The following is a 15,423-nucleotide window of genomic DNA, read 5'->3' as shown; positions in this document are numbered from 1 at the left end:
GAAACAAATAAGTGAAACAAAATTTTTAATTATAAGAGAAAATTTAGATGTTAGCCTTTTCTAACACCAATCACAGTAAGAAAGATGAAGATTACAAACCTTAACCCGCTTGGTACAGAATACTTACAAAACGTAGAGCAGAGTTCGAGAGTCAGGACTCGAACTCCTGACCTCAAGTGATCCGCCCGTCTCAGCCTCCCAAAGTGCTGGGATTACAGGCGTGAACCACCGCGTCTGGCACAGAGCAGGGTTTCCCAACCTCTGCACTGTTGTCATATCTGGGCCGGATAATTCCTTGTAGTTGGGGGGTTCGTCTGGTGCCTAGTAGGGTGTTCAGCAGCAGATTTGCGACTTGGCCTCCACCCACCAGTTGCCCCCCGCCGCCGCCCCCGCCACCACCACCATTTGAGACAACCAAAAATATCTCCAGATGTTACCAAATGTCACCCGGGGAGAAAACTCACTCCAGGCTGAGAAGTACCACATTAGACGTGTTCTAACAAAAATTACCTGTAACCCTCACCCAGAAATGTAAACTTTTTGTTTACATAAATAAAAATTACAGAACACAGCTACATTGAACTTGTTCCATAGTCAGTTTTTTCTTCACTCAGTAATGCAGCATTAACATTTTCGTTATGTGATATCCCTCTACAGGATGAGTTTTAATGAATGCTGGTGCTAACATCGTATGAAATTGAGGTAGGAGGCGGGACTCTGACACCAGACCAGATTGAGGACTGGCTAATCATCATACTTTACATAAGGAATCCGTAGGATTGGAGAATTGATTGTTTCAAGTAAGGCTGGTTTCCTTATTTGGTTATTTCCTTAGAATAATAACTCTAAATCTGATTATTTCCTTAGAATACATTCTTATGAGTAGAACTGCAGCTCAAACTAAATTTGGTGCTGTCCATTGGTATGGCGATGGACTTCAGAACATCTTCCAGTCTTGCCCTTACCCCACAAGAGCCCTTTACTCGGGATCCATTCTCACGCAGTCTTCCTCCCCGACCGCCCCGCGCGTCCGCTCGGCAGGATGACGAAGACGGCTTCGGGTGGGGTGGTGAGCAGTATCGGCCTCCTCCAGCAGGGGGCGCTGTGGGATTCGCCGCTGTCCGGGACGAACCAGCAAGCCGCTCTCGGTCCGCAGACGCTCTGCCTGCCTGCCCCAAGTTCCCCGGGAGGCCGCGGGGTTTGGGGAAGTGTTTCTAGGAGACGGCGCTCACCGGCTGCGCCTGCGCCGCTGACGCTACCGGGGCCGGCAGACGGACCCGCGGCGCTGGCTGGCGGAGGGAGTTGCTGCTTGCTCTGTGTCGCTGTCACCGCCCTGTTTCTCTAGCCTTATGGTACGCCTGTGAGACCGGCTGCCGGCTGACGTCTCCTTGCGATGGAGCATATCCGGACGACCAAGGTAGTCGGGCGCGGGATCGCCAGTCTTCAGGGGCCCTGCTCTGACCCAGCTGAGGCAGGAGGAGACGAAGGCTCTGCTGGCCTGACCGGGGCTGGGGACCCGGCCCGGGGCGGGAGGGTCTGGCCAGGCCTGGTCTTGGAGGGCAGGGTCAGCTTGGTCCAAGCAGGGTGCAGAGGCCTCCTGTACCAACAGGAGCAGGGGTCCCACTTTCAGCATCTCGGAGTGCGTAGGGGTAAGTCTGGGAAAACTGGTCACCGCCCTCCTAGCTCTACGTTTTCTCGGGCAAAATTGGGGCTCCTTTAACTTTGGGGTCTTTCAGCCTTTCGTTGCCTCATCAACCGGAAAACCGTCTTCAAATTAACATTATGATGCTGTGTAAGCTTGTCCTTGCTCACATTTCATTGTCCCGTGTCATAGATTCACAATACGAGTTTTGGAGGAGCCGAGATCAGCACTCCGCTCCACCTCCCTTTGCTGTCTCGGTCTCCAGTCTTTCGGATCCGGTGTTTCCGTGTCTGTGCTTCATACTTCAGGCATTGTCCTGTGTCAGTAGTCAGGAGTTCTGGAGAAGGGAAAAATGTTATTCCATATTTTAAAAGGTCGGATGCAGCTTTATTCGATTGGCCTTATTGCACTCCATGCTTAATTTTTGTGTGTGGAAGACTTTCATTCTGAGAACGAACAAATATTTTTATTTCGTTACAAATTTAAAAACGGAAGGAAATGACATCAGAATATTACCAAATTACGTTTCCAACGACATTTAAGTTTAACTTTGAGAGGGAGAAAAACATAAATCGAGACGAGAAGAATAACATTTTAAAATCACTGCGAGCCCACTGCAAGGCAGCCTCTCCACGTTTTGGCAAAGCTGAAGCCCTTTAGTTGCTGCCCATCTTAAAGTTACAGCTCATTTAGGGAACCAGCAGATGTTCGTTATCTTCATTGTTCCAAGAAGAATTTGTGTTTTTAAAAATTTTTTAAATGCTTCACAAACCTTTTAAAGGTACACATGAATTTTTATTGGAGCTTGTCTTTAACATTGTGCATACCGTATCTAGTAAAATCGAAGATGCTGAAAACTAACCCCTTAAAATTTTTTTTTAAGAGAAGAAAGATAAAATAACTTGAGAATTCAAGTTGTGGGTACTTAAATTTTGAAAATGGAAGGGTGCTTAAGTCTATAACCAAACTCGTAGAAGGGGCACAGATGGAAAAGAGGACTAGAGTGGACATTGGATCAGGTTCTTGTATTGGTTCCAGATATGTATTATGTAGTAGCTTAGTGCACGTGACTTCCTTCTGCATCAGTTCGAACCTCCTCTATTTTTCATATGCTTTCTACGGTGCATAGCACACAATCGAAAACCAGTAAAAGGCTGGGCACGGTGGCTCATGCCTGTAATCCCAGCACTTTGAAAGGCCCTGACGGGCAGATCGCTTGAGCCTAGGAATTCGAGACCAGCCTGGGCAACATGGTGAAACCCAGTTTCTACAAAAACAAACAAACTAAAAATACAACAATTGGCCGGGCATGGTGGCAGGCGCCTGTAATCCCAGCTACTCAGAGGCTGAGGCAGGAGAATTGCTTCAACCGGGGAGGTGGAGATTGCAGTGAGCCAAGATGGCGTCACTGCACTCCAGCCTGGGCAATAGAGCGAGACTCAGTCTCAAAAAAAAAAAAAAAAAGTCGGGTGGGGTGGTGTGTACCTGTAGTCCCAGCTACTCGGGAGGCTGAGATGGGAGGATGGCTTGAGCCCACGAAGTGGAGGTTGCAGTGAGCCAAGATTGCGCCATTGCACTCCAGCCTGGGTGACATAATTGGGGGAGGGGGGGCGGAAAAGAATAAAAAATCAGTAAAAGTAAACTGAATCTGATCAACTAGAGCAAATCCTATTCTTAGGTGGATGATAAGAGTGAACAGACTTGGAAAATATTTAGGATCCCTTGGTTATTTTAAATCTTTCCTCCAATTTATTATGAATATATATCTTTGTTTTTATTTGTAGAGTTGTAGCTCCTCTTATTAGCTCTTTGAAAGTTGTCACTGATGACTTTCATTTTGTCTGATTTTCCTCCTTATCTACCAACTGATGAACTTTTCTTCAAGTAATGCTCTGATTTTGACTTATCTTTACACAGTGGTCCCATGCTAGTGGTTTAATAAGGCCTTTTTAGAGACTAAGAAATTTCTGATGAATTTTCTATTAAAACTACTTTTCAAATATGCTCCTTTATTACTTTGGGTTGTTTTTCTGGTATTGGATCACTACTCTGGAGTAATATTAAGTAAGTGTATGTAGACCGCAAGTAAATATTTGCTAGGTTCCTAGTATGTGCCAGACACTGTATTGACACTGGGTATATAACAGCAAGATAGAGGTGGACCTCAGGGTACATTCTGTTAATTGTTGTGGGGACTGTAACATTTTCTTAAATTATTAATGTATTGGGAAAATAACTTACTCTTAAAAGATTGGTTTGAACATAGCCAAACTTTTGTTTCCATTATTCATAGCCTTCACCTGGATTTAGTTAGTTTGCTGCAAAAATAAGTGTAAGTATTTAAAAACCAAAAGTGGATTGTTTTAGATTTATTAGCTGTTTTGACCTCTATGTAGTTTAGTCATTAGGGTCAAAATTGACCGTAGAGTGTCCTTTATGACTATTTAGTGATTTTTTTTGTTCAGTCAGCTCTATTTGAAAAGTAGTAATTAACCATTTATTGAGCAACTATATGTCATATAGCCAATTATACAATATTATTACTTTATAATATGTACAATTGTATAAATATGTTAATTTATACAGTATCATCACTGATCTCTTAAATAACCCTGTCAGTTGGGTAGTATTATCTCCATTTATAGGTGAGGAGGAAATAGGCTTAGAGAATTTAAGTAACCTGCTCAATTAGCTCACGAGAGATAGAATTAGTATTTAAATTAAGGTGTGTTTAACTCCAAAGACTATGTATGCTCTTTCCAGTGCCTCTCTAGTTTTAATCTAATTGTTAAATGTGCATTAGTATTAATTCAGAAATAAATGCTGATAATAATTCTAAGAGCTTTCCCCCGCAAACCTCTTTTTGTCATAAATAAATAATATTTATGTGGTATTGTTTTTTAATAATATTTAGGATCATTATTGCTTGCTAATCAGAGATTTATCAGATTAAGTATTTTAGCTGAATACTAATGAACATATATATCATTCTGTTTTGGTCACATTTGGTTTACTAACTGTATAGCATCAAAGATGCCAAGTCCCTGAATCTGGATTTCTGAAAGAGCATTTCCAAGCTACACTTATGAATCATGTAGCTACTACCTATCGCTTTGAGCTCTAATTTTGCCATAATGACATAGTCCTGCCAAGAAACAATGAGAAATATGTAGAGACAGTTCTTTATGCAGTCTTTCTCCTTTCCCTGCCAGTACTTTGGCTGACATTATATATTGATGTCAAATGATATTGTCTTACCTGTGAATGGAACTTTACTGAATGGAATGGAAGAACCTTTTTAAAGCTATAAATGAAAGACTGATTGCTAGAGTTTGTAATCAAATGGAATGTCCCATAAAAATCTGATCCTACTAAGGCCCAAATTGAGTTATTCCAAAAGTTATGCCTAACTTGTTCTTTAGCTTGCTCCCTCTTTTTGTCATTAGAATGTGAGATCATCTATGTATGTATGCAAATATACCTTCCCTCTGAAAGAAGGAAGGAGATATAAAAATAAGAATAGATCAAGAATAAGGAGAAACTGATATTATTTAAATTGTCTTTGAAATAAGAGCCAATAGGTTTTGAGGAGCACCTGAATGCTTTTTTCCAAGTAAAGTGCTGTTTTGATTTTCACTAATACTATCCCATTTTACAGGTGAGGAAACTGAAACCCTGAGAGAATAAATAAAATAACTTGTCCTGGCTCACACAGTTAGCTCTACCAAAGAAGAGGTGGAGGTGGAAACTTGAATGTAGGTCTTTCTGATAGCAAGCCTATTCTCTTAACCACACTCTCTTGCCTCACAGAATAATAATCTAATCAAGAGATTTGATTAGTCAGTTGGGGCAGTGTGAGTAAGAACAGAGAGGAGGGGTGGATAGGAGAAGCTTAGGTGGTCAGATTTTTTCTAGTAGCTAGCTGAATGTGAGGATCTAGTGTGAGGGAAAAGGTCTGGCCTTGAGTAGATTTGGGAGGGAGTTGTTTGTGTTTAGGTAAATCATTGAAATTTCTATTGTGAATGAGTTTATGCAAGGAGAATATGTTGAGACTGTGGAGAAAAGTCTAAACACTTAAAAAGGGGCAAGCAGGCCGGGCATGGTGGTTCACACCTGTAATCCTAGCACTTTGGGAGGTTGAGGCAGGAGGATCACTTGAGGTCAGGAGTTTGAGACCAGCCTGGCCAATATGGTGAAACCCTGTCTTACTAAAAATACAAAAAATTAGCTGGTCATGGTGGCGGGCACCTGTAATCCCAGCTACTTGGGTGGCTGAGGCAGGAGAATCACTTGAACCCAGGAGATGGAGATTGCAGTGAGCCGAGATCGCTCCATGGCATCCAGCCTGGGTCACAGAGCAACACTCTGTCTCAAAGAAAAAAAAGAAAAGAAAAGAAAAAAGAAGGGGGCGGGCAAGCAGAGGAGGAGAAGCCGGATGCATTTGGAAGAGGTGAAGCACAGATGGGAAGGGGACAGTCTTCCCTGTTCTAATTTCCTTCTCTGCTCCATCCTCTGGCTGCTTCCTCCTCCTTGGGCCAGGCACTGTTCTAGGTTCAGACAAAAACTCCTGCCCTTATAACTTATCTAGTTGGAGAAGAGGTAACAATAAAAAAATTAAGTTCAATGTATAGTATGTTAGATGGTGGTAAATGCTATGGATAAAAATAAAGCAAGCCAGGGCTCTGAAGAGTATGAGGGTTGAGGAGGGGGTTTAAGGGAGGACTGCTATAAATTGAGTGGTTAGGGAAGCTCTTACAGAGAAGGTGACTCTTGAGTACAAACTTGAAACTGGTAAACCGCCATGTGGGGATGGCGGGGAGAGTCCCAACAAAGGGAACAACAGGGGCAAAAACCTTTTGAGGGCATGCCTGGTTGCCAAGAACAAGCAAGACAGCTAGAGCAGGGTGAGTGAAGGAGAGCACAGTAGAAGATTAAAGTTGGAGGACAGGGGCAAGTTACTGTAGTCTTGAAGGCCACTGTAAAATCTTTGCTTTTTTTGAGTGAGATAGGAAGCCATTGATGGAATAAGCAAAGTAAGATAAAACTGAAAAGTGCCCACTGGATTTACCATCTGAGGTTACTCTTTCCCCTCTTGAGGTCCATGACTGTTTCATTTGATAATTTATGCAGCCAGACAGACACTGTTCTAGAAATTGGGATACATGAACAGAAAACATAACCTCTGCCCTCCACTTCCTGCACACAACTTGATGTGTTTTCTTTTTGAAAGCTAATTCTTGGCAGGATGTCAGTGTGGAATGATTCTGAGAGTCCTAGATGAATGCCTGGCTATAGGGAAGGAGTGTGACAAGCCAGAGGAGCAGTGATGGTGCACTTTCTGCTTCAGTAGCCACAGTGTCTATTGTTATGTAGTTGTAGAATAAGTACAACTGTTGGTCACAGAAGTCTGAAGAAGGCCATTGGTCCCTTCCTGTCCCAGAGGCCACTTTTTCCTCGGGGATAAAGAGGTGTCTGAATTTTCTGACTGTTTGTGTGACTCCCTGTGTTTTTCATTTGGAACCTTTTCTTCTTTTTTTTCTTTTCTCTTCCTTTCCTTCCTTTTCCTTTTCTTTTCCTTTCCTCTTTTCTCTTTCCCCTTTCCTTTCTCCTTTCTTCTTTGTCCTTTCTCCTGTCTTTCTCCTTTCCTTTCCAATAGGATCTTGCTCTGTCACCTAGGCTGGAGTGCAGTGGTATGATCATAACTCATTGCAGCCTCTACCTCCTGGGCTCAAATGATCCTTCTGCCTTCACCTCCCAAGTAGCTGGGTCTACAGGAGCATGCCACCATGCCTGGCTAATTAGAAAATAATTTTCTTTTTCTGTAGAGATGAGGGTGTCACTATGTTGCCCAGACTGGTTCTCAGACTCCTGGTCTCAAGCAGTCCTCCTGCCTCGGCCTCCCAAAGTGTTGGGATTACAAGCGTAAGCCACTACACCTGTAGTGGCCCCAACATTTTCTGAATGTGATTCTGTATGTGTCGGGTTCTCTGTGTTTTCCAATTCTAATTTTATAATTGGCTGAAATTTGAACTTTCTGTGTGGACCGTTAGGGTACCTTTTAGTGCAGGCCCATAGTTGGCAACAATTCAACTAAATAGTCCTTAAAGTAATGTGTGTTGGCATTTACCATTCCTCACCAAAGTGACATCTTCCAATTCCTTTCTCCTTGCCACATTTTCGTTTTTCATTTGTTCTTTCTTTTCCCGAAGTCTTTTTTTCTTTTTTTTCATTTACTTTTTGGCTGTGATGATACCTATAATTTAAGGATCCTAATAGTTTCTTAGTACTTCAGTGTTAGTGACCTGAAAGAATTGTAGTTGCTTCCTAAACATCTGACTTAAGAACAGACTAGGGAAATTCTGTAGCAACATCTGTAAAATACTTTTAGTTCCTTGCTGAAAGGGGGAAATATAAAGAAGCAGTTGGTTTTTAGAAGTTGACTAAGTCTGTGGTTTGAAATTTGTATGCCAGTGATTTTAGCAAAGAAAAATATTTGATTTCCCCTCCTTAAGGGTAAGGGGTGGGTTTTGCCACAAAGAGCAAAATAATCAGTGTATTTTCTCAGAAATTCTCTTATTTTCTTGAGAACTTTAGTGTAAATACTAAATAAATGTTTTGGAATGATTTCAGATTAATTTCACTATCTGTCACATTCATATAGAGATTACCCTATTGAAGCAGTTGTATGTAATGATTTTCTGTTATATAGATTTGAATATAAGTTGGTATATGCTAAGATAGTCCTCAGTTTATTATATTAAAGACATTCCTTTCTTTCAGATATTTTCTTCTCTGTACTACTTTATCTTAGTGAATGGCAACCAGTGTGACAAGCTTAAAACCCTTAAGGAATCTCTGTTTTTCCTCCTCTCTTCCTTCCCTTATCAGTTTTGTAATTATCTCAAGATGGACTTCCTCTCTGTCACAGCTTACTCCAGGCCCTAATTATATCAGCCAGTCACTTAGATGGCTTCATTAGCTTCTTACCTGGTTGCCCTTAATCAACTCAGCATTTTCTCCACATTGACACTGGAATGATCTTATAAGCCATATTTCCTAATGGACTACTGTGCTTAAACACCTCTGTATCTTTTTTAATGTACAGCACAGATTTGTACCTTAACATATGGTTTTTTTTAATCAGATAAAATGTTATGCCTCTGCTATTGAGACATAAATGTTATATTTCCTCTGTTGAGAATTTTGTATTTTCTCTATTCCCATTAGTGAAGAACATTTTGCTGATCTGTGCTTTCATCATTTACAGTAGTTTTTTCCAACTATGGAGCACCTTAAAATATGGAATTTGCTTTTCAAACTCCATATGCATCCTTCTTCCTTTCTCCATTTGAACTCAACTGGACAGTAGCTTGACATAGAGGACTGTCAGGGCTCTACCTACTTGACCAGATTACTAACTACAGTAGTTTTGTAAATATTTACTTGAGCACAAATATTATTGCTTATATTTATTAGGCAAATAAAGTACCTGTATTAGTCCATTTTCACACTGCTATAAAGAACAACTCAAGACTGGGTAACTTATAGAGGAAAGAGGTTTAATTGACTCAAGTTCCACATGGCTGGAGAGGCCTCAGGAAACTTACAATCTTGGTGGAAGGTGAAGGGAAGCAAGACACGTCTTCTCATGGTGGCAGGAGACAGAGAGAGAGCAAAGGGGGAAAGTGCCCACTTTAAAACCGTTAGAACTCATGAGGACTCACTGTGAAGAGAGAACAGCATGGGGGAAACCACCCCCATGATCCAATCACCTCCCACCAGGTCACTTCCTCCACACATGGGGATTACAATCCAAGATGAAATTTGGACGGGGACAGAGCCAAACCATATCAGTACCTGACATTTATTATCCAACCTTTCAGTAGCTTTCTGAAAAGAGATTATTGTCCTTATTTTAGAGATAAAGAAATGAGATACAGATAGATTGGCCCTTAGTTGATAGCCAGTACATTTTTGTTGAGTGAATTAGTAAACTCTTTCCTGATAGTATATATTTATCTACATGTTCTTCAAAGATGTATGTGTGTTTGAGTGTGTGTGTGCATGTAATGGAGTTGTGCATCTGTTTTATTTATTTTATTTTATGACAGAGTCTCGCTCTGTCACTCAAGCTGGAGTGCAATGACTCAGCCTCTGCTCTGTGCAACCTCTGCCTCCAGGGTTCAAGTGATTCTCATGCCTCAGCCTCCTGAGTAGCTAGGATTACAGGTGTGCACCACCATGCCCAGCTAATTTTTTTTTTTTTTTTGACAGTCTTGCTCTTGTGCCCAGGCTGGAGTGCAGTGATGCAATTTCGGCTCACTGCAACCTCCACTTCCTGGGTTCAAGCGATTCTCCTGCCTCAGCCTCCCGAGTAGCTGGGATTACAGGTAGCTGCCCAGCTAATTTTTGTATTCTTAGTAGAGACAGGGTTTCACCATGTTGGCCAGGCTGGTTTCGAACTCCTGACCTCAGGTGATCTACCCACCTTGGCCTCCCAAAGTGCTGGGATTACAAGCTGCGCCCGGCCGCTAATTTTTATATGTTTAGTAAAGCAGGGTTTCGCCATGTTGGCCAGGCTGGTCTCAAACTCCTGGGCTCAAGTGATTGCCTTACCTCTGCCTCCCAAAGTGCTGAGATTACAGGCGTGAGCCACCACACCCGGTAGCAGTTGTGCATTTTAAAGGATCAAAGTTGTAATAAGCTCATTTAAAGAGTGGGAGAAGTAGATAAGCTGAGGCTGTAAATATTTGGGAAAAGAGCCTAAAGGTAGAGAAGGAAGCTAGCCTCATGTGTGTTAAGAGTCAGAGGAATTAATTTGAAGTTAGAAGAAATGTCAGTTGCATAAGATGAGCAGGTTAACTTATGAAAAATATGGATTCTTAGTCTCCGTCTCCTCAGATAACTGAGTGAAGTTGGGGTGAGGCTTTGGATTTGTACTTTTGCAAAGTTTTAGAGGTGATTCATATGAACAACTAGGATTTGAATCGTGTATAGCTGACCAAAATTAAAGATCTAAGAAAGAGAATTTCAGATTATTTTGCATATAAAACTAGGGGGAGTCAGGAAATAGGCTTAGAGTGTTGGAAAGAGCATTTTCACCACAAATTTCCCACCTTGATAAGAGACCCAGCCAGAAAGAACTATACAGTTCTAGAGGAGAGATTTTATTCTAATTGAATGATGGAGTGGGGATAGAGGATTGAAAGTCCAGACATGTACTACACACAGAAAAAAAAACCTAAAACCAAAAACTGAACTATATCTGTGTATTCTACTAGTAGTTTTCTGTTTGCTTTTAGTTTGTTGCTGGTTTATTCAAGAATCACTGAATGAATACCTACTGTTTACCCACTGTGTAGGGAAAAGATAGCAGAGAGATGAGGAAAAGTATAATGGGATAAAGAAGAATCTTATTTAATAAATCAAATGATTTCAACAAAAGGGGTCACTGGTAAATTGGGCACACCTTCTGGTTTTCACCTGGGGGAATAATTTTTCTGTGGCCATTCATCTTAGTTCAACAAACATTTATTGTGTCAGACACTCTACTGGCTGTTAGGAGATATTCATGCATAAATGAAAGACAGTCTTTGCCCTGGGCTATGTTAGTCTTTAGTGGAAAAGACAGATACATGAACAGAGGCTTTCATTATATTTTAGGAATTACTTTAATAGTGGTGAAAGGGGCAGATTTAAAAATATTTAGGTGATAAAAATGGTAGGAATTGGTGATTGATTGAATGTTGGGGGTTGAGAAGAAGTCATAGGATCATTCACGGATTTCCAGTGTGGGTGACTTGATAAGGATGGAGGAGTAACATTAACTCACATCCAAAATACAGAATTAGAAATGTATTTGTGAGGGGTGAGAGGGGAAATCAGTTTTGCTTTCAGTATGTATAACATACTGAACACATCTAAGTGGAGGCAATATAGCATAGTGGGAAGGTGTTTTGGCTTGGGAATCAGATCTCATAGGTTTATGACTAAGCTATACCACTAGCTGCTTCTAGCTGTATGACTTTGAGATGACTAACCATCCTCACCAAGTCCCAGTTTCTGTGGGGACAGTACTAGTACATACTACACAGGAGTTGTGAAAATTAAAAGAAATAATGTATGGTAAGCACTTATCACAGCACTAGGCACATAGTGAGACCTCACTAGTATGTCAGGAAATATTATCTGTGTAGCAGACAGTGTGAACTAGGAGACAGCAGAGCTGGACATACAGTTTTGGGAGTCATTAACATATAGGCTAACATAATGACAGTAGGTAAGATTCCTATAGAGAATGGACCCCTGAGGAAGAGTAATAGTGAACAGGGGATGGACAGAAGAGGAATAAAATCCAAATGAAAAGCGGCGTGATTGTTTTGCATGTATAGAAGCTTTGTAGATACTTGTGCCTCATAGAGAAGTTACAATTTGAGGTTTATAATTGGAGCACAACCAGGAATATTTATGATCTTCAAAAAATCCACAAATTTAAAATTTCACATGGATTTCTTTTTAAAGCTAACTTCCTATTTAATTAAATAGTAATAAAATCAGCCCCTCCCCACTTTTAAACTACTTGCCAGTAGACTTTTTAATTTTTTCTGAGAAGCTATTTGAAACTCTACTGAATGATGTGGACACAAATTATTTGCTTGAGTAGTGTTGATACTTTATGGTAACCTTTATTTCCATATATATTCATCAATTGTCTTCTTGTTAGAGCCTTAAAAACTTTGTTTTAATAGCTTAGGAAATGATATGGTTTGGCTCTGTGTCTCCACCCAAAAAGATAGGTGAGATCTATATTGCAATAATTGCTCAGTGGTGGTTGGCCACGGTGCCCTTTCCAGCCAAGTCACGCACAATGAAGAGGAGTAAACAGTAGTTGATCCCGGTTGTCTTAAAAGGTGTTTGAGTTTGGATTTGCAGTGTGTTGTAAAATGAAGCTAGATTTTTATTTAAGGAAGAAATAGTCCTAAACAGTGAAATAAATGTTGACCTGTAAGAGAAATCTTTATTCAGGTTTTTAAGTAGAAAGCCTTCCTCTCCTCTCCCCTCCCCTCCTCTCCCCTCCCCTCCTCTCCCCTCCCCTCTTTTCTGAGACGGAGTTTTGCTCTTGTTGCCCAGGCGGGATTGCAGTGGTGCAATCTTGGCTCACTGCAACCTCTGATCCCCAGGTTCAAGTGATTCTCCTGCCTCAGCCTCCCGAGTAGCTGGGATTATAGGCGCCTGCCACTACACCCAGCTAATTTTTTGTATTTTTGATAGAGACGGGGTTTCACCATGTTGGGTAGGCTGGTCTTGAACTCCTGACCTCATGATTCGCCTGCCTTGGCCTCCCAAAGTCCTGGGATTACAGGCGTGAGCCACCACACCCGGCGGTAATTAAATATATTAATATATGGGAGAAAATTGTAGAATTAATGAGCTTGTGTTTAGCTATCTAGATGATTTTGAAGATATAAACAATTTAAAAAACTGTCTACAACCTGCTGGTACACATAAATTAACTTTTGTTTGTTTGTTTGTTTGTTTGAGATGGAGTCTCACTCTGTTGCCTAGGCTGGAGTGCAGTGGCACAATCTTGGCTCACTGCAATCTCCACCTTCTGGGTTCAAGCAATTCTGCCTCAGCCTCCCAAGTAACTGGGATTACAGACGTGTGCCACCATGTCCAGCTGATTTTTGTATTTTTAGTAGAGGTTTCATCATGTTGGCCAGGCTGGTCTTGAACTCCTGCCCTTAAGTGATGCACCCGCATTGGCCTCCCAGAGTGCTGGGATTACAGGCATGAGCCACCGTGCCTGGCCCAAATTAACATTTTTTAGGTTGGTAGTGGTTATTTTACTTTTTTTCATAAGGATGAATAACACAAAGATTCCCAGCAACAGTCTCCTGCACATTCCTGGTTAGCCCTAGTCCCACTCTCCACTCCAGCAGCAACATCGTGTGTGTGTGTGTGTGTGTGTGTGTGTGTGTCTGTCTGTCTACTAGTATTCATAAAGACATACTGTGTGCCTTATCAGCTCAGGCACTAGAGGAGGCCAAAGCAGCATAGGACATAATCTATGCCAGGGAATTCAGAGCTACAGAGGAATACAAAGCCAAAACATAATTAATGAACTGATTTTCTAATAAAGATTAATGTTAGGAGGCAGGATGTTAGTGAGTCTTGAAGAATGCTTGCCACTTAGCTAAGCAGAAGAGACCATTTTAGAAACAGAGGACAGTGTGAGTAAAAGCCCAGAGGTGGACAAAAAACAATCATTGCCCTGTTGTGGGATAGTGAAGAGAATATAGAGACTAAGTTGGAGTTGGCAACCATTTAAATGTTTCCCGATTTAATTTTTCTGGTAGTTTACTCTAAAACTAGATAATAATATATTTATTTTTTGATTTTCCAACTTTAGATAAAAATGTTGACTCTTGGGTATGAAAAATGTTTTTGCTTATTTGTACTGTACCCCTGTTTCTTGCTACCCTCAATATAAGTGTTACTGTTTTTTACAATGTGGTTCTCTATTGGTTACATTTGTAACTGTAAATAATCTCTATGTTATTTGTTGCTTATACATTCCCCAAAAAGATATATGGAATTTAACAGTAAGTATTAAATAAGCTCTTATGATTTTAGACAGGAGGAAGAAAAAATTGAGAATGGTTCATGTAAGTCCTGGGCTAACAGAAAAATAATTTATACTACTTTTGAGATGAGAAATAATATCTTTTTTTCTTTTAGGTCGAACAAGTAAAATTACTTGACCGATTCAGTACCAGCAACAAGTCATTAACAGGAACACTGTATCTTACGGCTACACATCTATTATTTATCGACTCTCATCAAAAAGAAACCTGGGTAAGGAGGACGCAGCTGTACTATTTATCATAATAATAATGGACTTGGTCTGTCATGTTTTATTTTGAATGTGTATAACACAGTTTTTAATCATTGGTTACCTATCTCAACCAAAATATTTTTTGGTCTCCAGATCACTCCTGCCCTCCCTTCTAATAAATCAGTTATAGAATATGTAACATGGAATTCTATAAAATACCACACTCTTATCTCCATAAATAATTATGAAATACCTATTGTTCCTAGGCTGGATGCGGTGGCTCACGCCTGTAATCCCAGCACTTTGGGAGGCCGAGGTGGGTGGATCACGAGGTCAGGAGTTCAAGACCAGCCTGGCCAACATAGTGAAACCCCATCTCTACTAAAAACACAAAAAATTAGCGGGGCGTGGTGGTGGGTGCCTGTAAACCCAGCTACTCGGGAGGGTGAGGCAGGAGAATTGCTTGAACTTGAGAGGCGGAGGTTGCAGTGAGCCAAGATCGCACCATTGCACTCCAGCCTGGGTGACAGTGTGAGACTCTGTCTCAAAAAAAAAAAAACCTATTGTTCCTTTTAATTTTTAAAAATCTAAAAAATATGTACATATTAACAGATCAAATGGATTGTTTGGTATATTCCACAGTGTTTTTATACAAATTTTAATTAGGGTACTTATTTTTTTTGCTAGTATAAATGTTGCAGTGTACATATACATGTAAAAAACATTTTGTGTATTTATATGAGACATATGTATATGTTTCTTTCTGTATATTTGCCAGAGTTTCTCTGGGATATTTGTCTGGGAGTAAAATTATTGGGTCTTGAATAAGTGCATATATAATCTTACTAAGTATGTCACCTCTTCAAAATGGTTGTTCCAATTTATTCTCAGTAGTGTATTACACAATGTTGTACATCCTCAACAACATTGATATTGTCAATTT

The 15,423-nt window shown here is 40.7% G+C and overlaps 1 protein-coding gene across 2 annotated transcripts in view; it reads left to right on the top strand.

Annotated features, from left to right (window-relative positions):
* Positions 1 to 15,423, top strand: part of MTMR6 (myotubularin related protein 6) — a 41,278-nt gene continuing 25,855 nt past the window's right edge. For both annotated transcript variants that reach the window (XM_054446054.2, XM_054446053.2), the window contains exons 1-2: positions 1 to 1,417; positions 14,384 to 14,500. In XM_054446054.2, coding sequence (XP_054302029.1) covers positions 1,394 to 1,417; positions 14,384 to 14,500 — 141 coding nt within the window. In that variant the 5' untranslated portion in view covers positions 1 to 1,393. The remainder of the gene's footprint in view (positions 1,418 to 14,383; positions 14,501 to 15,423) is intronic.

Source organism: Pongo pygmaeus, chromosome 14 (assembly GCF_028885625.2).
Source record: "Pongo pygmaeus isolate AG05252 chromosome 14, NHGRI_mPonPyg2-v2.0_pri, whole genome shotgun sequence".
Lineage (NCBI taxonomy): Eukaryota > Metazoa > Chordata > Mammalia > Primates > Hominidae > Pongo > Pongo pygmaeus.
This window is presented reverse-complemented; position numbering and strand designations above follow the sequence as displayed.